Source organism: Hyperolius riggenbachi, unplaced genomic scaffold (genome assembly GCF_040937935.1).
Source record: "Hyperolius riggenbachi isolate aHypRig1 unplaced genomic scaffold, aHypRig1.pri scaffold_115, whole genome shotgun sequence".
In the NCBI taxonomy this organism is placed as follows: Eukaryota; Metazoa; Chordata; class Amphibia; order Anura; family Hyperoliidae; genus Hyperolius; species Hyperolius riggenbachi.
Genome location: NW_027152340.1, coordinates 516368 through 540073, shown reverse-complemented (window position 1 = coordinate 540073; position 23706 = coordinate 516368). Strand labels below are relative to the sequence as shown.

The 23706-nt window shown below is 45.6% G+C and overlaps 1 protein-coding gene across 1 annotated transcript in view; it reads left to right on the top strand.

Annotated features, from left to right (window-relative positions):
- Window positions 1-12585, top strand: part of LOC137543602 (NXPE family member 4-like) — a 143081-nt gene extending 130496 nt beyond the window's left edge. The window contains exon 6 of the mRNA XM_068264703.1: window positions 12038-12585. Within this exon, the coding sequence (XP_068120804.1) occupies window positions 12038-12585 (548 nt within the window). The remainder of the gene's footprint in view (window positions 1-12037) is intronic.
- The last annotated feature ends 11121 nt before the right edge of the window (window positions 12586-23706 follow it).

Below are 23706 nucleotides of genomic sequence, written 5' to 3'. Positions count from 1 at the left end.
TGCATAATACTTTATATTGTAATATCTGGGTTTGTTTGAAGCTGATTTTGGGTGAGCCTGAAAAGAGAGTGGTATGTGCAGAGCGGTTGAATGCTAATTTATGGTTGTCATATGCATTTTTAGGATTATTAGGATTTTTAGTTTTTTTACAATATATTAAAGCAACTGATGAATTTTTTTAGCGCGTGTTCCTTCCAAAGATAAAGTGTTTTTCCATTTGTTTGAGGGTTTAGGGACCCCCTCTTAGGAACGTGCAGCTTAGGACTTATTGTAAACCTCAGCGCCGGCTTTATTTTCTTTTCATAAACACTCATTGTCTTGTTGAGCAATTCCCTTTAAGCATGGCGGCAGGGGGAAGTCTTTGGGAGTTTAGGAATAATCAAGGAAGCAGGGTGAGGCAATTCTTTAATAGGGATGACCAGCAGGTTGGGGAGACAGAACCACCAGAGATGATTTACCAGATGAAAGAATTAGAGAAATTAATGATAAGAGAGACAAAGAACATATGGGAGGTTGCTTCATTAGAAAAGTATCTGCAATGGGAAATAGCTCCAGTCGGTCTAGCTGTAACAAAAACCCTGTCGGAAGATTTGGCAGATGGTGAAACTTTGGAGAAATGGGAGTATATGTTTCACGTATTTTCTATGGAAACTGTACAATTTGTATTGGATGCACGTAAGGCACAGTCGTATAAGGTAGGGGGAGATATTAAGGATATTCAGAGGTCTTTGGCCCCATTTAGGTCCCAGAATGACTACCGGAGCTTGGAGGTAAGTATTCAATCCAGATTAGAATCATTAGAAAGGGAAATAATCAGTAAGAAAATAAAGAAATTTACTAGGGATGCAGTACCTATTAGGGAGGAACTATCAAGCTTGATGGTGGAAGAGAAAATAGAGGAGAACAACACACAAAGTGAAATGGGAACTTTGGAAACAATAGATGAGATTGGGGAGGAGACTCATTTGAATAATGACATGTATTCATTTTTACAGGAGTATATAGACATTAGCGATGAAGAAAATATGGAGGAGGTAGAGGTGGAGAGAGGAGAGGGTCAGACAGTAACACAACACTCAATGGAATGGATAAATGATGGACAAACTCAGCAGCCACGAGAGAATAGGAGTAGTAGTAAGAATAGATCATTTGGGAACCCTGAGACTATTAAAAAAGCCCCTGAGAGAAAATCTTCAGGTCCTATTATGGCAAATGTCCCAACTTATAATAGGTTTTCGCCTTTGATAGAGGACTCAGAGGTGTATGTAAACAGATTGGAACGAAATAGAACCCCAAATGGACCCTTGCTGAAAAGACAGAGTGGGTTTAGAAGGAGTAATAGCAGACAGAAATGGACACCGGGACCCAAACAACATAATAGTAACACTCCAAGTCAGATGAATAAAAATTATGTTAAAAAGAAAAGTAACAATAATATTGTAGTTGAACCCCCACGAAATTCTATAAGCCAATATTTTTTACGCACCCCCAGGCCTACCAACGTAAAAGAGGGTGCAGGGGGGGGAGGGGGAAATGTAAAAATAAAAAGGAGGTAGTAATAGTTGGTGGGAGTGGAGAACAAGATATGGAAGGGATTTTTAATATAAGTAAACGTGAATTGACCAACGAGGAGATTAGCCTCTTGAAAAAGGGCCTTAAATTTGCACCATGTAATAAAATTAATCAATTCGACACATATGTCGATGTAAAGAGATTTATGCGGAAAATGTGTTTGAAAAAATTCTTTATGAAAAGACCTGTTCAGGAGGAAACTCAACAGGGGATTTTTGTACATACAACTTTGAAAAAACCCTCCTCCTTTTTTCCATTGAGTGAGTATAGTGAAGCTATGACAGCATTCGAGAATTTAATTGAGAAAGATCTCAGACATATTAAATCTAAGAGGCTCTATAATGACAATTTAACTAATGGAGAACGAAACGCTTTGAAAAAATTGCGTGATGATCCAATAATCACTATACGACCTGCGGATAAAGGGGGGGGAGTTGTAGTTCAAGACACCAGCGCCTATTGCCATGAAGCAAAAAGGCTGCTGGGGGATCAAGGCACTTATTGCCTCTTGGAGAATGACCCAACCTTTGGATTTGTGGGGGAGCTTAGAGTTTTATTAGATGAGGGTGAAGAATTAGGCATTTTGTCCAAAAAAGAATATGAGTATTTAGATGTGAAGCACCCAAGAAAACCTCTGTTTTACCACCTGCCAAAGGTCCACAAATGTAAGGAGGCCCCCCCGGGCAGACCGATTGTGTCCGGGGTAGGGTCCCTTACTTCTAATTTATCCAGATATGTAGACTCCTATTTACAGAAGTACACTAAAAAGACCAAAGCATACCTGGAGGATACTAAGCATATCCTGAAAATTTTGGACGGCTTGGAATGGGAGCAGGGGTGGTTGTTGTGTACTCTAGATGTAACCTCACTATACACAATTATTAACCATCAAAGAGGTCTGGAAGCAGTAGAGTTTTTCCTGAAAAGGGATGAGTCTATGAGTCCACTGCAGATGGAATTTATTTTGAAAGCAATTCGATTTATTTTGGAACACAATTATTTTCAGTTTGGTGATGATTGGTACCTGCAGGTCAGCGGGACGGCGATGGGGACCCGGTTCGCACCGGCCTATGCTAATTTATTCATGTCTTACTGGGAGAGCCACCATATATTTGGAGAAGGTGGCCCCGGTGCGAGCCGGGTCCTATGGCGTCGCTTTATAGATGACGTCCTGCTGATCTGGGGGGGGTGACCAAAATTCATTGGAACAATTCATTGATAAAATCAATGTGAATGATTGGGGTATAAAATTTACTGCCAATATCAGCAGTTTAAGAGTTAATTTTTTGGATTTAGATATTTATGTTGACTCAGGTGTTTTGAAAACTAAGACATTCCAGAAAACAGTGGATGTCAATAGCTATATCCTTTATACAAGTTGCCACTTGCCAAGATGGCTGGATGGGATACCCAGGGGGCAGTTCACGAGGCTACGACGCAATTGTACGGAGATTGCTGAGTATAATGAAGAAGCTGAAAGGCTCGGGAACTGCCTCCTGGAAAGAGGGTATCCTAAGAAGCAGATAGAGAAATCTAAGAGGGAAGTTGCATGTAAAAAACGTGAGGATCTGCTGGCCCCTAGAGATAAAACAGAATGGGGCGGGAGTGATTTCTCCATGGTGCTACACTATACAGCACAGTCCAATGTTATATCTGGTATTATTCGTAAACATTGGAGTGTGCTGAAGGAAGATAAGCTCCTGGGCGAACTAATGCCAGAAAGGCCGAGGCTGATTTTTAAAAGGGCACCCAATGTTGGTTTATCTATTGCTCTGGCTGCCAATGAGAAGAAGGGAGAGAACACAATGAATCCGAAAGGGCTGGGTTTTAGAAGGTGTGAAATGTGCAAAAATTGTAGATTAACACAGAATCCTGGAAGGATAACGAAAGTTGTAACTACCACCGGAGTTGAGTATAAGATTAAAGATTCCATAACGTGTAGCACTAAAGGAGTGATATATTGTATCCAGTGCCCCTGTCACAAAAGGTATGTAGGCAGAACAAAGAGGGCAGTGCAGGAGCGTATTGATGAACATTTTAAAAAATATTCTGAAGAAAAACGACAAACACTCACTATCAAGCCACTATAAAGAAAAACATGGTGGGAGTTTGAGGGGTACACTCTTTTTTGGTTTGGAGGTAATTAAGAGGAGTTGGAGGGGTGGTGATTTCATCAGGAAAATGTCCAGAAACGAATCCCGCTGGATATTCCAGCTTGACACACTGATGCCAAAGGGTCTTAACAGCGAAATGGAAACATTCGCTTTTTTTAATGAGTAAATGTAAATGGTATAATGTCTCTTGAGAAAAGATAGAGCTGTGTGTGAATGTGTATAATGCAGAGCTGTGCATATGTCTTTGAGAGAGGGTGGAGGTGTGTGTGAATTGTATCTAACGCAGAGCTGTGCATAAAGAGATAATTTTGTGGAGAAACGATGTATTAAATATTGCAGAGGCAAAGGAAAGGTCAATGGAAATATCCACCTCCAATGCGGAAGTGACTATGAGAATAATAGCATGAATGTATGCTGCACTAGACGCTAAGGAGGCAAGGAAAAGGGTTAACAGGAATGCCTTTGGAGTAAAGAGGCGGAGTAATGCAATTTGAATCAAGGCGGAGCTATAAACCAAGTAAACCTATATAGACTGAGCAAGTTGCACACAAAGTTTAACCCTCCTGAAGAAGGCTAACGGAAATTAGCTGAAACGCGTAGAGGTCATCCTATTAGGATCAAAAAACCCGTTTTGCAAGCGTTCAGGAACTCAGTCAGCCGTAATAGCGCTTAGCGGCCATCTGAAGAAATATAAAGTTCCTGTACCTTTTAGGTGACGTCACCAGAAGCACAGCTCGCGGCGGATTGGAGAGGAAGCGAGCGTCACGCTGTATCTGTCAGTGGAAAGTGACGCAGGCCGCCAACCAAACGCCAAGAGCTAGACGGGAAAGAGGCTCCGAAATGCCCGGCGGTGAATGCAACCTGTGAGGCCGGGAGAGGAGCTTGTTGCTCAGAGGTATCTTGCTGTTAAATGAGCTTGTACAGTGCAGCGAATTTGTGATAAGCATTAGAGTAACTGCATGTCCGGTATACCGGTATTCGTGGGGAGGAACCAAGTGTAACTGGACTGTTTATATACAGAACTTTTCTTCCTTTCAATGCAGTAAGAAATTCCTGTGAAGATTGAGAATCTTGTTCTTTTTCCTGGAGAACTGTTTTAATGGATGCCTGTAGTGCCTAGCATTATACGGAAATACGTTTTTTCCACACAAGGAGTAATTGATTAATTGACGGCACAGCTCTGCATAATACTTTATATTGTAATATCTGGGTTTGTTTGAAGCTGATTTTGGGTGAGCCTGAAAAGAGAGTGGTATGTGCAGAGCGGTTGAATGCTAATTTATGGTTGTCATATGCATTTTTAGGATTATTAGGATTTTTAGTTTTTTTACAATATATTAAAGCAACTGATGAATTTTTTTAGCGCGTGTTCCTTCCAAAGATAAAGTGTTTTTCCATTTGTTTGAGGGTTTAGGGACCCCCTCTTAGGAACGTGCAGCTTAGGACTTCAGCGCCGGCTTTATTTTCTTTTCATAAACCTGCAAAAAACTAGAATGCCACTCTCTGTACACAGCTCTGCAGAGATCACAGCTAGACCCTCCCTCTCCATACACCACTCTGCACAGATCACAGCTAGCCCCTCCCTCTCTGTAGACAGCTCTGCAGAGGCCACAGCTAGCCCCTCCCTCTCTGTACACAGCTCTGCAGAGATCACAGCTAGACCCTCCCTCTCCATACACCACTCTGCACAGATCACAGCTAGCCCCTCCCTCTCTGTAGACAGCTCTGCAGAGGCCACAGCTAGCCCCTCCCTCTCTGTACACAGCTCTGCAGAGATCACAGCTAGACCCTCCCTCTCCATACACCACTCTGCACAGATCACAGCTAGCTCCTCCCTCTCCATTCACCACTCTGCAGAGACCAAAGCTAGCCCTTCCCTTCTCCATACACCACTATGCAGTGACCACAGCTAGCCCTTCCCTCTCCATACACCACTATGCAGTGACCACAGCTAGCCCCTCTCTCTCCATGCACCATGTTGACGAGACCACAGCTAGCCCCTCCCTCTCCATGCACCATGTTGATGAGACCACAACTAGCCCCTCCCTCTCCATACACCACTCTGCAGAGACCAAAGCTAGCCCCTCCCTCTCCATACACCACTCTACAGAGACCACAGCTAGCCCCTCCCTCTCCATGCACCATGTTGACGAGACCACAGCTAGCCCCTCCCTCTCCATACACCACTCTGCAGACCACAGCTAGCCCCTCCCTCTCCATGCACCATGTTGACGAGGCCACAGCTATCCCCTCCCTCTTCATACACCACTCTGCAGAGACCACAGCTAGTCCCTCCCTCTCCATACACCACTCTGCAGAGACCAAAGCTAGCCCCTCCCTCTCCATACACCACTCTGCAGAGACCACAGCTAGCCCCTCCCTCTCCATATGCCATGTTAGAAAGAACACTCTTAAAATAGAATTAAATGTGTATGTCTACTTTTAGACATTTTTGCATTTTTTCCTGTGTCAAAGAAATTAATTTACTTGAAATTGCATGAGGTTAATTTCATATCCACATGCACATGTTTACATTTGGAATGTGAAAATTTTCATTTCCCATTGACTTGCTTTGTAGGAGAATTGCATGCATTTAGACCGTTTATTTTCTGCAGAAAATGTGCACAACACAAGTAAAATACAATGCATTAGATGTTGCAGAGGGCAATTCTAAAGATTGGCAGACAAGCTTTTTGTCCCTGGGTTATGTAAGGACTAGGGGGACATGAGCTGCAGTGCGTATGAATGAAAAACATGTTTGACATCTAATTAGAAAGGGTCCTTCACAGTGAGAGTGGACTATCTTACCTCAGGAAGTAGTTATAGTAAACTCTGTATCTGCATGTAAAGAGGGCTTGGATGCTTTCCTTGCATTGAAGGGGATCCAAGGCTATAATTATTAGGTAATTACCGGGAGAGTCGAACCAAGGATTTATCTGACTGCCATCTGGAGTCAGAAAGCAACACTGAAGCGAAAAAGTGGCACTGAAGTGAGAAAAAAAAAATATGATACCATGCATTGTATGTGCAGGGCTGAGCTCTCGGATTCCGAATTTCGAGTTTGCCATCGGAATTTGGCAGTTCCGAATTAGCACTCGAAACTCGAAAATTTGGCAATTCCGAGTACCGAATTCACGTTTTCATATTAAGCAGATGAGTAGGAACATGGTAAAAAAAAAATTGTGAAAAGACCTTATAGTTTTAGAAATAAACAATTTTAAAGTTTCATAGGAAAAATGTTTTTTAAACTGTGTAAAATGACAGTGCTGCAGTACAGGTTACTGCATTCCCAGTTCTGTATACATATTGTATACATTTCATGAAAACTTCAGCAAGGCTTGGTGTACAGAGGCGCTCACTTCTGCATCTAGACCCATTGAGTTATACTCCTGTTTGCCTGATGAAGCAGGACCACACCTGCAAAACGCGTTGTACTAAGTGGAGTTAAATAAAACATTTTTGTATTGATATATTGTGACTCAATTGAGTTCTATATTTTCGAGGGAGGTAAGTCCACCTGAACATCCCCCTCTTTTAGACGGTTTTTAAACATTTTTATTCTACTCTGGCGCCTCTGTACACCAAGCCTTGCTGAAATCTTGATTCCACCCTTGGTGGAGGGGTGCTACCCCGTTTCCTATCTACAGAGAGCGACATCTTAATATCCTGAGTGGGGTCAGGTTCTAATACTCCCCACCTGCACTTGAAGTGGTTGCCTCTGGGTAACCCATGTTTGTGAGTATTTCTAAATATTTTGCTTTAAACCACAACCAACTTAACAATACTTCAGCATATCGGGCTCTCGATTTCTCTTTGTTCTTCCAAGCACATTTCATGAAAACAGACAGCATGGGGTCCCCCCTCCCAAGCCTCCTTAACCCCTTGTCCCCCATGCAGGCTGGGATAGCCAGAACGCAGAGTCCCGGCCACGTGGGGCTTCGCACCCTGAGCTATACCAGCCCGCATGGTGCATGGTATGGGGGGGGGCTCTGGAGGACTCCCCCTCTCCCCCAGAGCCCTTGTCCAATCCATGGACAAGGGGCTCTTCCCCACCTCCGGTGCCCCAGGAGGAGGTGGGGGCCGCCGATGTCCTGGGGGTTCATGGTGCCATCCGGGGTTCCTCTTTAACAAGCAGACCCCGGACGCCGCCCCCTCCCCAGGAGAAATGAGTATAGGGGTACACGGTACCCCTTACCCATTTCAGCAGAGTTAAAAAAAGAAATAAAAACACGACAACGAAAAAAGTCTTTTATTATTCTAAATTAACCAGGGATACTTACCTTGCAATAATCTCACACCAGTATCCTCAGGAGTGGTCCTGGTGATGATAGCATGTAAGGGGGCTTCACAAGTAACCCCAGAAGTTGGCGCTATTGACTTCAATAGAAATGCACTCGGAATACGAACATTCGGAACACAAAATTCTGTTTTCACATGCGGTACAAGGAATTTCGCCAAAATCGGAATTCAGCTATTCCGATCAGCCCTGTGTATGTGTAGTACGGATAATTAATAGAACATTAGTAGCAAGGAAAATAGTCTCATATTCTTCAGTTATATAGTTTTTTTTATAACATTGCATCATTCTCTAATATTTGCAACTAGCTGGTCGCCCGGCATTGCCCAGGTATGTATTTGGCTGCTGTTGGCTCTGTCCACTTTTTCTAACCCTAACACACAATTGTCAATGACCAAGTTTGTGAGCTTTGGGGTCTTTGTCATCAATAATTGGCATTGAAATAAAATAAATCTGATTGGCTGTGGCTCCACCCCTTTTCTGAATTTGAACCCCAATCACCCAATGACCAACTATACCAGGTACAGGTGATTAACAGTGCAAGAATGGCATCAATTAAATATTCCCCTTAAAGATTAATAGGTGGATTTTGATTGGCTTTTGTAGGCTCCACCCACTTTTCTGAATATTAAACTCAGTCACCCAGTGACCAACTGTGCAAAGTTTGAGAACCCTACCATTACCAGTGTAAGAATTTCTGCAGTTTACATTTTCTCAGTGAAATGTGTATTTGTCTCCGCCTACTGATGACCCAGCATTGCCCGATTATGTATTTGGCTGGTGTTGGCTGCGCCCACTTTCCTAACCCTAACACACATTTACTCAATTACTCAATGACCAAGTTTGTGAGCTTTGCGGTCTTTGGCATCAATAACCTGCATTAAAATGAAACAAATCAGATTGGCTGTTTGGGGCTCCACCCCTTATATAAATTTAAACCCCAGTCACGCAATGATAAACTGTACCAGGTTTGTGGCTTGTGCCATTAACAGTGCAAGAATGGCAGCAATGAAATATTCCCCTGAAAAATCAATAGGTAATTTTTGATTGTTTTTGTAGGCTCCACCCACTTTTCTGAATATTAATCCCAGTCACCCAGCAACCAACTGTGCAAAGTTTGAGAACCCTGCCATTAACAGTGTAAGAATGGCTGCAGTTTACATTTTCCCAGTAAAATTTGTATTTGTCTCCGCCCACTTATGACCCTGTGTTGCCCGCTTATGTATTTGGCTGGTGTTGTCTGTGCCCACTTTCCTAACCCTAACACACAATTAATCAATTACTCAATTACCAAGTTTGTGATCTTTGCAGTGTTTGGCAACAATAACTTGCATTGTAATGAAACAAATCTGATTGGCTATTTGTGGCTCCAGCCCCTTTCTGAAATTGAACCCCAGTCACCCAATGATCAACTATACCAGGTTTGATGCTTGTGCCATTAACAGTGCAAGAATGGCAGGAAAGTAAATATTCCCCTTGAAAATCAATAAATGAATTTTGATTGGCTTTTATAGGCTCCAACCACTTTTCTGAATAATAATCCTAGTCACCCAACGACCAACTGTGCAAAGTTTGAGAACCCTACCATTACCAGTGTCAGAAAAACAAAAGTTTGCTTTCTTAAAACAGACAGAATTTGCAATAATTCAGGTTGGAGTGAGCTTGAGATGTCTCCCAGTGCATCTGTAAGGAAACGCGGAAAGGCCGCCGTCTCTCGAGGTGAGGCGGCTGTTTCCGCGTCCAGCATGGCGTCACAATGCGGAAAAAACGCCACATGCCGCATAGGCAGTGCGGCGGAATCCGCATTGATAACGGCGGAATCCGCATTGGTAACGGCGGAATCCGCATTGGTAACGGCGGAATCCGCATCAGAGGCGGCCCCCGCTCTAGATACATTGCATGACAGTACTGGTGCGGCTGGGACTGATAGTCCACCAGGATTCAGACTTACACGCGCGCGAGCACAGAGGCAGAGTTTAAATAGCAGTTAGAAGGGTGTCGGCTGACCAGCTGGGTCAGCTGACAAATTCCACTGCTCTCATTGGACCAGCAATTAGGGAGGTCCTGGAAAGGTCCTAGAGTATATATACTGCTGGTTGTTCACTTGCTCTTTGTCTGGCATGCGATCACATATGTGGGAGCACCCAGATCCGTAGTCAGATCCGCAAGTGTGCCGGGACCAGCTGGAGCTGTAATCCTACACTTAGCTAGATTCTGTTGATAGCTAAAGTACTAGTTTGATTGTGATTATCTGTTATGACTTTTGCCTGCCTTGACTACCCTTCTGAACTCTGATCTTGTACCTCGATGTTTCTGATACTCTGTTGCCGAACCCCGGCTCGTTCCTTGACTCTGCTTCTGCCTCCTGATTTTGTACCCCGATATATCTGATACCCCGTTGCTGAACCCTGCCTGTACTTTGACTCCGCCTTTTCCTCCTGATCTTTTACTTTATCTGTCCGTGTGTGTACGACCTGGCTTGTCCGACCTCGAGAACCGACCTTACTGTTAGAGGCGGTTCCTCGCTCTGTTAGTGATCCTTCCTCCTGAAGGTTACTTTCAGTCTGTCCTTCCTACTGTCAGTCTGACTCCTCCCGTCTTGGAGAGCTCAGGTCTGCGGAAGGAATCTGTGCAGTACCCCTTGCTGCACTGAGGCCTAGTCCTCTAAGTGTTATTGTTGCACCTAACACTACACTCTACTCAGGTGAACAGAGGTTAGCTAGTATATCGGATTATCAGTGATACTGCAGATCACGTATAATCTTGTATATATCTGTATTCCCAGTGATACTGCAGATCACCGGTAATCAGATCCTCTCTGTGCTTCACTGATCATTACAGCATCACTGCTGAATATATGCAAATTACCATTCTACCCTTAGAAGCTAAACACACCTCCAGTGTAACAGTGTAAGAATGGCTGCTTTTTACATTTTCCAGTGAAATTTGTATTTGTCTCCGCCCCCTTTTTGGTTATGGGAATAAAAAGTATCCTATACTTTATTCCAGGTAATGTACTATGTGTGTGCCAAATTTCATTCAAATCCGTTCAGCCGTTTTTGTGTGATCGAGTAACAAACATCCAAACATCCGAACTCTCCCATTTATTATATTAGTAGGATTTACAGACTACTCAGCATTCTAAATGATTTCAGTCAGCAGGCTAATGACATTTTGAACTGTACCCTGCAGAAAAAAACAAAATACAGTGACAGACACTTGAGATAATAAGCTTCTGAAGACACTGTGGAGCTCAGAGAAGCTCTTTTGCATAGATAACAACTGGAGTTTCTTAACTCTTCCTGAACTGGAAAAAATATTAGACTCTGCTGCTAAAGCTTTATTTTTTAGATGTACTACACATACAAATCCTTATATCCTAAGTTTATGTTCACTTCAGATTCCCTCTAATTCCTATACACACGGTATGATTTTCCATGCGATAGATGGATCCGATTGATACAATTTGTCATGTTCGATATTACTCCCTATCGTTTCTGCGCTCGATTTCTCATAGAAGTGAATGGAAAAAGATAAGAAAAACGAGTGTGGATAAGAGAATTGAGTGCAGAATCGAGCGGAAAAAACAATCGGGTAAGGAAATCGCACAAAGAATTGTACCGTGTGTACCCAGCATAACACACATATCTTATATCTTATCTGTGTTGTCTGACTATAGGTATGAATTTATTATTATGTATTTATTTATTGTATTTATAAAGCGCCAACATATTATGCAGCACTGAATTTATTGCATTACTGTGGAGTTTCCTTGCCTCCCATTATAAAAGGCAGCAGAGGATTTCTTATTGTTTGCAGACTAAGGCTAATTGGCCCAGGCCTTGTAAGGGTTTTCACCTTCCTCTGGATCATCTGGGATATGTGAGGGTTCAGGATGGTATTTTTGTCTTTCCTGGTTGAACTTGATGGACGGATGTCTTTTTTTCAACCAAACTACCTATGTAACTATGTTATATGTGAAAGGGGCAGTTAGCTGTTATGTGCATGTTATGCAGTGAAATGTATAATATCGTGATCTCTCCTTTATCTCCAGTTGTGAACTATTTTCGGTATCATGGAACCAGTTGGCAGTTTTGGGAGAAGACTCTGGAAGCTGTTAACATGGAGAAAGACATCTATGTGAACTACAAAAGACACGGGTTCCCCCTGGAGAGCTTCGAGTTCTATTACTTCATGGAAGACATGTACACCAGCCGGCAAATTGACCTGCGAGGAGGCGGGAAGGACACTATCTTTGTCATCACCATGGGGCAGCACTTCAGACAGTTCCCTCTGAAGCTTTACATAAAGCGGGCACTCAACATTCGCACAGCAATACAACGGCTTTTACTTCGCAGCCCAGAAACCAAAGTTATCATCAAAACTGAAAACACCAGAGAAACCCTAGCATCCCCGGAGCGTACTGGCGATTTCCATGGTTACTGCCAGTATCTGGTGCTTCGAGAAGTCTTCCAAGGGATCAATGTGGGTTTTGTGGATGCTTGGGACATGACGGTGGCCTCTGCCACAGCGTCCGTCCACCCTCCAGGACACACCTTTGCCAGTATTATGAGCTTGACATTTAGTTTTGCATGTCCATAAATTATTATTATTGATTAATATTGATTTGCTATTATTATTATAATTGGATTAAAGTGTTTTGAAAAGTATAAACTTCACGACTAAAGTAAAGAATATAGAACGAGGTAATATCTTTTAATTTATGAGAACCATTACAGAACTTGCAGAAACACTACATAACACTTATCATTGTTTTTTAACTTCCACAAATAAAGGGTCAGTTTTCCAGACAGTAGAAATGAGTGAAACTTTGTCTATTTGTAGCGGCAAAGACAATATACGGTAGATGCTGCTTGTATGATTGAATAAGCCATTGACGAGCTCAACTGTCTTTTCCTATCCGCCAACATCCCTCTGCTCTTCTAGTAATGATCACAATCAGTTCATTACGATTACACAAAACTTTGCTTTCACAATTACCATTGCTAAATTCAATTGATTTTGTCTAATCATTAGCAAAGCCCTCACACTTGCTATTGTCACCAAAATGCAAAATCGTAATGCAACATTTTGGGGAAAATCGTACTTCATTTATTCTGTGATTGTACTCATTGGTCATTTTCCATATGATTTCAAAAATTCTAAACTCAGAAAAAATGAGTTTAAAAGCCTTTTTTCCTTTGCATTTTTTTTAAAGATTTTCTCAAAAACTACAAGGGGCTCGATTGTCAGCACGCCAAAGCTTTTATTGATCGTGTGAAAAGTTTAGCGCTGCACGGTGCGTGCGAAACGTTGCATCGGGTGCGATCAAACCGTTGCACCGGGTGCGCCTGAAACATCTCACCGTGCGACTATTCGGGCGCACCCAGTGCACTGTTTCATGCGCAGTGCTAAACTTTGCGCGCACTAACTTAGCACGCTAAACTTTGCGCATCCTAAAGGACTTTAGGCATGCTAAGGGGTTTTTAGGCCTGCTAACTAAGTTAGCTCCCTTTTGTGAATCAAGCCCAAGGACTTTTTGAAAAAAAAAAAATTTTGACTTGTACCCACTATTCTTCTTAAAGGATACCCGAAGTGACATGTGACATGATGAGATAGATATGTATATGTACAGTGCCTAGCACACTAATAACTAGGCTGTGTTCCTTTTTTCTTCCTCTGCCTGAAAGAGTTAAACATCAGGTATGTAAGTGGCTGACTCAGTCCTGGCTCAGACAGGAAGTGACTACAGTGTGACCCTCACTGATACTGGTGCAACATGTACATTTTTACACCTGTAAAAATGTTGCACCTGTAACAAGTAAAAATGTACTTGTTAATGTCCGAGATAGCTTCCTGCACCAGCGGGAATGCGTTCAAAGGTATGCATAGCGACCCGCCGACTCCAAGTTGGCAAAAACGAAACTAGCGAGGGCACAGGATGGCTGCAGGGGGCTGGTATATGCCCCAGGTAAGTAAAACTCATTTTTTTCAAGAGTTAAAGAGAACCTGTACTGAGTAAAATTATTTAAAATAAACACACGAGGTAACTTCAAATGCACATTACATAGTTACCTTGCCATCAGTTCCTCTCAGAAGCTCACCATTTTCTTCTTACAGTGATCCCTTCCAGTTCTGACAACATTTTGTCAGAACTGAAATATATCAGTTGCTGTCAGTTGCTGTCAGTTATATATCAGTTGCTGTCAGTTACAGCTGAGAGGAGAACTGAAGTGTCCATGTTTCCCTATGGCTCAAGTGGGTGATATTACAGTGTAACAGTGTGCTGACCAGGAAGCTGTTATGGGGTAATGGCCATTTTCATAATGGACGGAGAATTCTATTGATCACAGTGTACAAACACGACGCAGGAGAGGAAAAATAGATTGGGGAGTACACAACACAGGAGGCAAGTATGACTTGTGTATGTTTATATTGACTTTTAATTTTCAGTTCAGGTTTTCTTTAAGGTTCCCTTTAATGTAAAATGCAAATGCAGTTTTTTTAAAATATTGCGTTAAACACGAATGGCGAACAGCCCAAGTTCACCAGGAACTGTCCGCCGGCGAACTATTCAGGCCATCTCTAATAAGGTTGGCATGAGTGTACCCATTTCTTGAACATAACTCTTCTTCTTCTCTTTGGCATCTAAGTTTGCCATAAGCGCACTAATTTCTTGAAAACAACAACCTCTTCTTCTTCTCTTTGGCATAGAAGGATGGCATGTGCACACGTGTCTCTTGAAAATGACAATGTTTTCTTTTTCTGTTTGGCATACTAGGTTGGCATGAGCGCACCTGTTTTTTGAACATGGTAACTTCTTCTTCTCTTTGGCATGTAAGTTTGGCATAAGCAGACTTGTTTCTTTAACACAACAACCTCTACTTCTTCTTTTTCTTCTTCTTCTTCCTCTTCTCCTGTTTGACATGTAAGGTAAGCATGACCATTTCTTGAACACAACATCTTCTTCTCCTTCTTCTTCTCCTCCTCCTACTCCTTCTTCTTCTCCTTCTTCTTCTCCTCCTCCTTCTCCTTCTTCTTCTCCTCCTCCTTCTTCCTCTTCTCCTGTTTGACATGTAAGGTAAGCATGAGCATTTCTTGAACACAACATCTTCTTCTTCTCCTCCTCCTCCTTCTTCTTCTCCTTCTTCTTCTCCTCCTCCTTCTCCTTCTTCTTCTCCTTCTTCTTCTTCTTCTTCTCCTTCTCCTCCTCCTTCTCCTCCTTCTTCTCCTTCTTCTTCTCCTCCTCTTCTATGGAATGTAACATTGGCATGAGCAGCTGCAGGAATTGGCGGCAGCAGAGTATGCTGTGGAACCTGGATGTGGTACCACAGCATTAACCCCAAAGAAACCGACCCCCCACCCCGAAAAAAATCTGACAGCAGGAGGTTCTAGGCAGCCTCTGTGATGCTGAAGATGGGCCCTCACCACAACTCAAACAGCACAGTTTTCAACCTGCACATCCCCAGAATTAGTGCAATAAATTGAATGCCATTTATTTCCTTCAGTCTGCGACAGTTCGCTGTCCCTATTGAGTGCATGACACAAACTCCCCCAGCATCTCCTTCAGTCAAGGGTCCAGAATCATGGCAATCCAGAGGTTCTCCATCTACTTCATCTGGACAACCCGGGGGTCCCTACTAGTGTTGGGCGAACAGTGTTCGCCACTGTTCGGGTTCTGCAGAACATCACCCTGTTTGGGTGATGTTCGAGTTCGGCCGAACACCTGATGGTGTTCGGCCAAACCGTTCGGCCACATGGCCGAACTAAGAGCGCATGGCCGAACGTTCCCCAAACGTCCGGCTAGCGCTGTGATTGGCCGAACGGGTCACGTGGTTCGGACCCGAACGCGCTCTGATTGGCCGAACTGTCACGTGGTTCGGGTAAATAAATACCCGAACCACGTCATATCTCCGCCATTTGTCTGTGGGTTTAGCTTTGGGTAGGCAGGCAGGGTAGTTCGCGCTCCAGCCACGCTAGCCAGGGTCCCCCCAGTCATTGTGTCGCTGCTGGGAATAGTAGTACACCGCTCGCTCAGCCACACTATATAGCATTCTGTTTACTGCCACTCTGTGTACCTCGCTCAGCCACACTATATAGCATTCTGTTTACTGCCACTCTGTGTCTGCTGGGAATAGTAGTACACCGCTCGCTCAGCCACACTATATAGCATTCTGTTTACTGCCACTCTGTGTACCTCGCTCAGCCACACTATATAGCATTCTGTTTACTGCCACTCTGTGTCTGCTGGGAATAGTAGTACACCGCTCGCTCAGCCACACCATATAGCATTCTGTTTACTGCCACTCTGTGTACCTCGCTCAGCCACACTAAATAGCATTCTGTTTACTGCCACTCTGTGTCTGCTGGGAATAGTAGTACACCGCTCGCTCAGCCACACTATATAGCATTCTGTTTACTGCCACTCTGTGTACCTCGCTCAGCCACACTATATAGCATTGTGTTTACTGCCACTCTGTGTCTGCTGGGAATAGTAGTACACCGCTCGCTCAGCCACACTATATAGCATTCTGTTTACTGCCACTCTGTGTCTGCTGGGAATAGTAGTACACCGCTCGCTCAGCCACACTATATAGCATTGTCTTTACTGCCACTCTGTGTACCTCGCTCAGCCACACTATATAGCATTGTGTTTACTGCCACTCTGTGTCTGCTGGGAACAGTACTACACCGCTCGCTCAGCCATACTATATAGCATTGTGTTTACTGCCACTCTGTGTACCTTGCTCAGCCACACTATATAGCATTCTGTTTACTGCCACTCTGTGTCTGCTGGGAATAGTAGTATACCGCTCGCTCAGCCACACTATATAGCATTGTGTTTACTGCCACTCTGTGTACCTTGCTCAGCCACACTATATAGCATTGTGTTTACTGCCACTCTGTGTCTGCTGGGAACAGTACTTCACCGCTCGCTCAGCCACACTATATAGCATTGTGTTTACTGCCACTCTGTGCACCTTGCTCAGCCACACTATATAGCATTGTGTTTACTGCCACTCTGTGTCTGCTGGGAACAGTAGTACACAGCTCGCTCAGCCACACTATATAGCATTGTGTTTACTGCCACTCTGTGTACCTTGCTCAGCCACACTATATAGCATTGTGTTTACTGCCACTCTGTGTCTGCTGGGAACAGTACTACACCCCTCGATCAGCCACACTATATAGCATTGTGTTTACTGCCACTCTGTGCACCTTGCTCAGTCACACTATATAGCATTGTGTTTACTGCCACTCTGTGTCTGCTGGGAACAGTAGTACACCGCTCGCTCAGCCACACTATATAGCATTCTGTTTACTGCCGCTCTGTGTACCTCACTCAGCCACACTATATAGCATTGTGTTTACTGCCACTCTGTGTCTGCTGGGAATAGTAGTACACCGCTCGCTCAGCCACACTATATAGCATTCTGTTTACTGCCACTCTGTGTACCTCGCTCAGCCACACTATATAGCATTGTGTTTACTGCCACTTTGTGTCTGCTGGGAATAGTAGTACACCGCTTGCTCAGCCACACTATATAGCATTGTCTTTACTGCCACTCTGTGTACCTCGCTGAGCCACACTATATAGCATTGTGTTTACTGCCATTCTGTGTCTGCAGTGAACAGTACTACACCGCTCGCTCAGCCACACTATATAGCATTGTGTTTACTGCCACTCTGTGTCTGCTGTGAATAGTAGTACACCGCTCGCTCAGCCACACTATATAGCATTGTGTTTACTGCCACTCTGTGTACCTTGCTCAGCCACACTATATAGCATTGTGTTTACTGCCACTCTGTGTCTGCTGGGAACAGTACTACACCGCTCGCTCAGCCACACTATATAGCATTGTGTTTGCTGCCACTCTGTGCACCTTGCTCAGCCACACTATATAGCATTGTGTGTACTGCCACTCTGTGTCTGCTGGGAACAGTAGTACACCGCTCGCTCAGCCACACTATATAGCATTGTGTTTACTGCCACTCTGTGTACCTTGCTCAGCCACACTATATAGCATTGTGTTTACTGCCACTCTGTGTCTGCTGGGAACAGTACTACACCGCTCGCTGAGCCACACTATATAACATTGTGTTTACTGCCACTCTGTGCACCTTGCTCAGCCACACTATATAGCATTGTGTTTACTGCCACTCTGTGTCTGCTGGGAACAGTAGTACACCGCTCGCTCAGCCACACTATATAGCATTGTGTTTACTGCCACTCTGTGTACACCGCTCACCCAGCACACTATATAGCATTGTGTTTACTGCCACTCTGTGTCTACTGGGAACAGTAGTACACCGCTCGCTCAGCCACACTATATAGCATTGTGTTTACTGCCACTCTGTGTACCTTGCTCAACCACACTATATAGCATTGTGTTTACTGCCACTCTGTGTCTGCTGGGAACAGTAGTACACCGCTCACCCGCCACTGTATAGCATTGTGCTCTGTGTCGCTGCTGGAAATAGTGGTACACCGCTCACCTACCACTGTATAGCATTTCTGTACTGCCACTGTACTGCTGCCAGTCAGCGTGTACTTTAAGGATAAGTGAAATGAGGAAGAAATCCGTTGAAAGAGGGAGGGGCAAGGGAAGAGGTGTTTCCCCTGACGGTTCACGTACAGGCCACAGGGGAGCACCCAAGAAAACCCACTCAATACCGCCCATGTTGTCCAGGACAACAACCCTCACAAATCCAAAAGAACAGGACCAGATAATTACTTGGATGACCTCTCAAGCGTCCAGCAGTGGGTTAAGCAGCACCAGCACATCACGCACGAGGTCCGAGTCCTCAGCCAGTTACAAGGAGCCAGTGGGCACAAAGCTGACACAACCGGCACAGCGACACCACGCACACAACTGCCAGATAACCAGTCCGATGAATTACCTCAGGACACAATGGGGTATTCGCAGGAGCTATTCCCAGCCCAACAAACTTCCACCTTTCAAAGGTCAATGGAGGAACAGCCAGAAATGTTGTGCCCGGATTCACAACCATTAACTGTGGGAAATGCCCCGCGCACTGAAATGCAAGGCGAGTCTGAGGACTTTGAAACCCAAATCCCAGAGCAAGTTGGGCAGGAGGGGTTGCAATTGCAGGAGGTCGGCCGACAAGATCTGGAAGACGACGTTGGAGTGAGCTGCGCAGAGGTTGTTCTGGGGAGCTCTACTCCACGGCGGCGGCCCCCCACAATGACATATGACGAGTTTGAGGAGATGGAAGAGGAGGGTATGGACAATGTGGACATAGACCCAGATTTTGTTTGTGAACGAGAACATCGCCGTCGTAGCAGCAGCACAGATGAGTCTGTTGAAGAACCCACTGCTGCACGAGTTCGCTTTGTGCCACAAGGTAGGCGGCGCGCAATTTCAGGCACCACAAGCGTGGAAGTTCAAGTGAGAGGCAAAAGAGGCGCAAACAGAAATCGCCAGCAAGGCAGGTGCTCCAAAGTCTGGGCTTTCTTTGAAGACTGCACTGAGGATGGTACTATGGCGATTTGCAAGGTGTGCAAGACCCGCCTGAGCAGGGGGAAAAGTATTAACAACCTCTCCACCACCAGCATGAGCCACCACATGCTATCCAAACATCCCACTCTGTGGGCAAACGCGACAGGACAGGGTACCAGCAACACTGCCTCCCTTGGGGTCACCAGACTCACCACCAGAACCGCCTAAGCAGCAGCAGTAGCCCAGCCATTGCGTGGTTCACAACATTCACAAACATCAGACGCTGACACTGTCACTTTCCGGAGTAGTGCTCTTGAGGTCTCCCAGTGTTCATCAAACACAACAACCAACAGCCCTTCAGTGTGCAACCCTACGGTTCAGTTGTCTGTCTCGCAGATGTTTGATCGCAAGAGGAAATTGCCAGCAAATGACCCCCGGGCCGTGGCAGTAACAGCCAGCATAGCCAAGCTTCTGGCCTGCGAAATGCTGCCATATCGAGTGGTGGAGACAAACAGCTTCAAGGGCATGATGTCAGTGGCCATCCCACGTTACGTGGTTCCCAGCCGCTACCACTTTGCGCGCTCTGCAGTTCCTGAGTTGCATGAGCACGTGGTCAGCAAAATAACCCGAAGCTTGAAGAATGCCGTTGCCTGCAAGGTTCACCTCACCACTGACACCTGGACGAGTGCGTTCGGCCAGGGTCGATACATCCAGTAGCGTCCCTACCATAGGGCGGCAGGGGGCGCCCCGCACCGGGTGTCGGGCGCCCCAGGGGGTGTCATCAAGGCCTCCCACAGAGGCCTGTGCAGGACAGGAGGGGGAAGCAGCACGGAAAGGAGGGGTGGCGGGGAAAGCGGCGGGGAGGGGGGCAGGACCCCCCACCTCCCTCACCTGGGTCCCCTCCTTCTGGCGCTTCCCCCTCCTAATTAGTAGCAGCGGGCAGCAGCGGGCAAGAGGACTTACTCACCTCCTTCCTGCGTTCCAGGCGATGGCAAATAGCGTCATCGTCCCGTGATGCTGGTCTCCGCCTTCTCCACCGCTCACTGTGCTTCCTGATTGGCGGAAGCACAGTGAGCAACAGAGAAGTCGGAGACCAGCGTCGCGTGAGGATGACGCTATGCGCCACCGCCATCGCCAGGAGCAGGTGAGTGAGTCTTCTTCGCCGCTGCTGCCCGCTGCTGCTAATTAGGAGGGGGAAGCGCCAGAAGGAGGGGACCCAGGTGAGGGAGGTGGGGGGTCTGGCCCCCTCCCCGCCACCCCTCCTTCCAGGCTTTCCTCACACTGGGGGCAACTAAACTAGCTATACTGGGGGCAATTATACTAGCTATTCTGGGGGCAATTATACTAGCTATTCTGGGGGCAATTATACTAGTTATTCTGGGGGCAACTGTACTGGCTATACTGGGGGCAACTAAACTAGCTATACTGGGGGCAACTAAACTAGCTATACTGGGGGCAGCTATACTGGGGGGCAGCTATACTGGGGGGAGCTATACTAGCTATACTGGGGGCAACTAAACTAGCTATACTGGGGGCAGCTATACTAGCTATACTGGGGGCAGCTATACTAGCTATACTGGGGGCAGCTATACTGGGGGCAGATATACTAGCTATACTGGGGGCAACTATACTGGGTGCAATTATACTAGCTATTCTGGGGGCAATTATACTAGCTATTCTGGGGGCAATTATACTGGCTATTCTGGGGGAAACTGTAATGGCTATACTGGGGGCAACTAAACTAGCTATACTGGGGGCAGCTATACTGGGGGGCAGCTATACTAGCTATACTGGGGGGCAGCTATACTAGCTATACTGGGGGCAGCTATACTAGCTATACTGGGGGCAGCTATACTGGGGGCAACTATACTAGCTATACTGGGGGCAGCTATACTAGCTATACTGGGGGCAGCTATACTAGCTATACTGGGGGCAGCTATACTAGCTATACTGGGGGCAGCTATACTAGCTATACTGGGGGCAGCTATACAGGGGGTAAATATACTAGCTATACAGGGGGAAAATATACTAGCTATACAGGGGGCAGCTATACTAGCTATACTGGGGGCAGCTATACAGGGGGCAAATATACTAGCTATACAGGGGGCAAATATACTAGCTATACAGGGGGCAAATCTACTAGCTATACATGGGGGCAAATATACTAGCTATACTGGAGGGGCAACTATACTAGCTATACTGGGGGCAGCTATACTGGGGTCAGCTATACTGGGGGCAGCTATACTAGCTATACTGGGGGCAACTAAACTAGCTATACTGGGGGCAGCTATACTAGCTATACTGGGGGCAGCTATACTAGCTATACTGGGGGCAGCTATACTAGCTATACTGGGGGCAGCTATACTAGCTATACTGGGGGCAGCTATACAGGGGGCAGCTATACTAGCTATACAGGGGGCAGCTATACTAGCTATACTGGGGGCAACTATACTAGCTATACTGGAGGGCAGCTGTACGGGGGCCACTATACTAGCTACACTGGGGCAGGTGAGTGAGTCTTCTTCGCCACTGCTGCCCGCTGCTGCTAATTAGGAGGGGGAAGCGCCAGAAGGAGGGGACCCAGGTGAGGGAGGTGGGGGGTCCGGCCCCCTCCCCGCCACCCCTCCTTCCAGGCTTTCCTCACACTGGGGGCAACTAAACTAGCTATACTGGGGCAATTATACTAGCTATTCTGGGGGCAATTATACTAGCTATTCTGGGGGCAATTATACTAGCTATTCTGGGGGCAACTGTACTGGCTATACTGGGGGCAACTAAACTAGCTATACTGGGGGCAACTAAACTAGCTATACTGGGGGCAGCTATACTGGGGGGCAGCTATACTGGGGGCAGCTATACTAGCTATACTGGGGGCAACTAAACTAGCTATACTGGGGGCAGCTATACTAGCTATACTGGGGGCAGCTATACTAGCTATACTGGGGGCAGCTATACTGGGGGCAGATATACTAGCTATACTGGGGGCAACTATACTGGGGGCAATTATACTAGCTATTCTGGGGGCAATTATACTAGCTATTCGGGGGGCAATTATACTAGCTATTCTGGGGGCAACTGTAATGGCTATACTGGGGGCAACTAAACTAGCTATACTGGGGGCAGCTATACTGGGGGGCAGCTATACTAGCTATACTGGGGGGCAGCTATACTAGCTATACTGGGGGCAGCTATACTAGCTATACTGGGGGCAGCTATACTGGGGGCAGCTATACTAGCTATACTGGGGGCAGCTATACTGGGGGCAGCTATACTAGCTATACTGGGGGAAGCTATACTGGGGGCAGCTATACTAGCTATACTGGGGGCAGCTATACTAGCTATACTGGGGGCAGCTATACTAGCTATACTGGGGGCAGCTATACTAGCTATACTGGGGGCAGCTATACAGGGGGTAAATATACTAGCTATACAGGGGGAAAATATACTAGCTATACAGGGGGCAGCTATACTAGCTATACTGGGGGCAGCTATACAGGGGGCAAATATACTAGCTATACAGGGGGCAAATATACTAGGTATACAGGGGGCAAATCTACTAGCTATACATGGGGGCAAATATACTAGCTATACTGGGGGGCAACTATACTAGCTATACTGGGGGCAGCTATACTGGGGGCAGCTAAACTGGGGGCAGCTATACTAGCTATACTGGGGGCAACTAAACTAGCTATACTGGGGGCAGCTATACTAGCTATACTGGGGGCAGCTATACTGGGGGCAGCTATACAGGGGGCAGCTATACTAGCTATACAGGGGGCAGCTATACTAGCTATACAGGGGGCAACTATACTAGCTATACTGGGGGCAACTATACTAGCTATACTGGAGGGCAGCTGTACGGGGGCCACTATACTAGCTACACTGGGGGCAGCAACACTACCTACATTGGGGACAGCAGCTATGCTGCGTACGTTAAAAAGGGGCGATGGGAAAAAAGGGCGCCGGGTTTTTAACGATAAACATGGATTACGTTTAAAAATGTATTTCGTTTAAAAGTAATGTTTTTAAACGTTATAAATCATTTAATAATGTGTATTAAATCGGCAATTGTAAAAACGTTAATCTTTCGTTTAAATAATGAAACGCATAATAACGTTTAAAAAAAAATTTACTAAGTAACCCTCCCTGTACCTACCCCTAACCACTAGACCCCCCTGTTGATGCCTAAACCTAAGACCCCCCCTGTTGGTGCCTAAGTAACCCTCCCTGTACCTACCCCTAACCCCTAGACCCCCCTGTT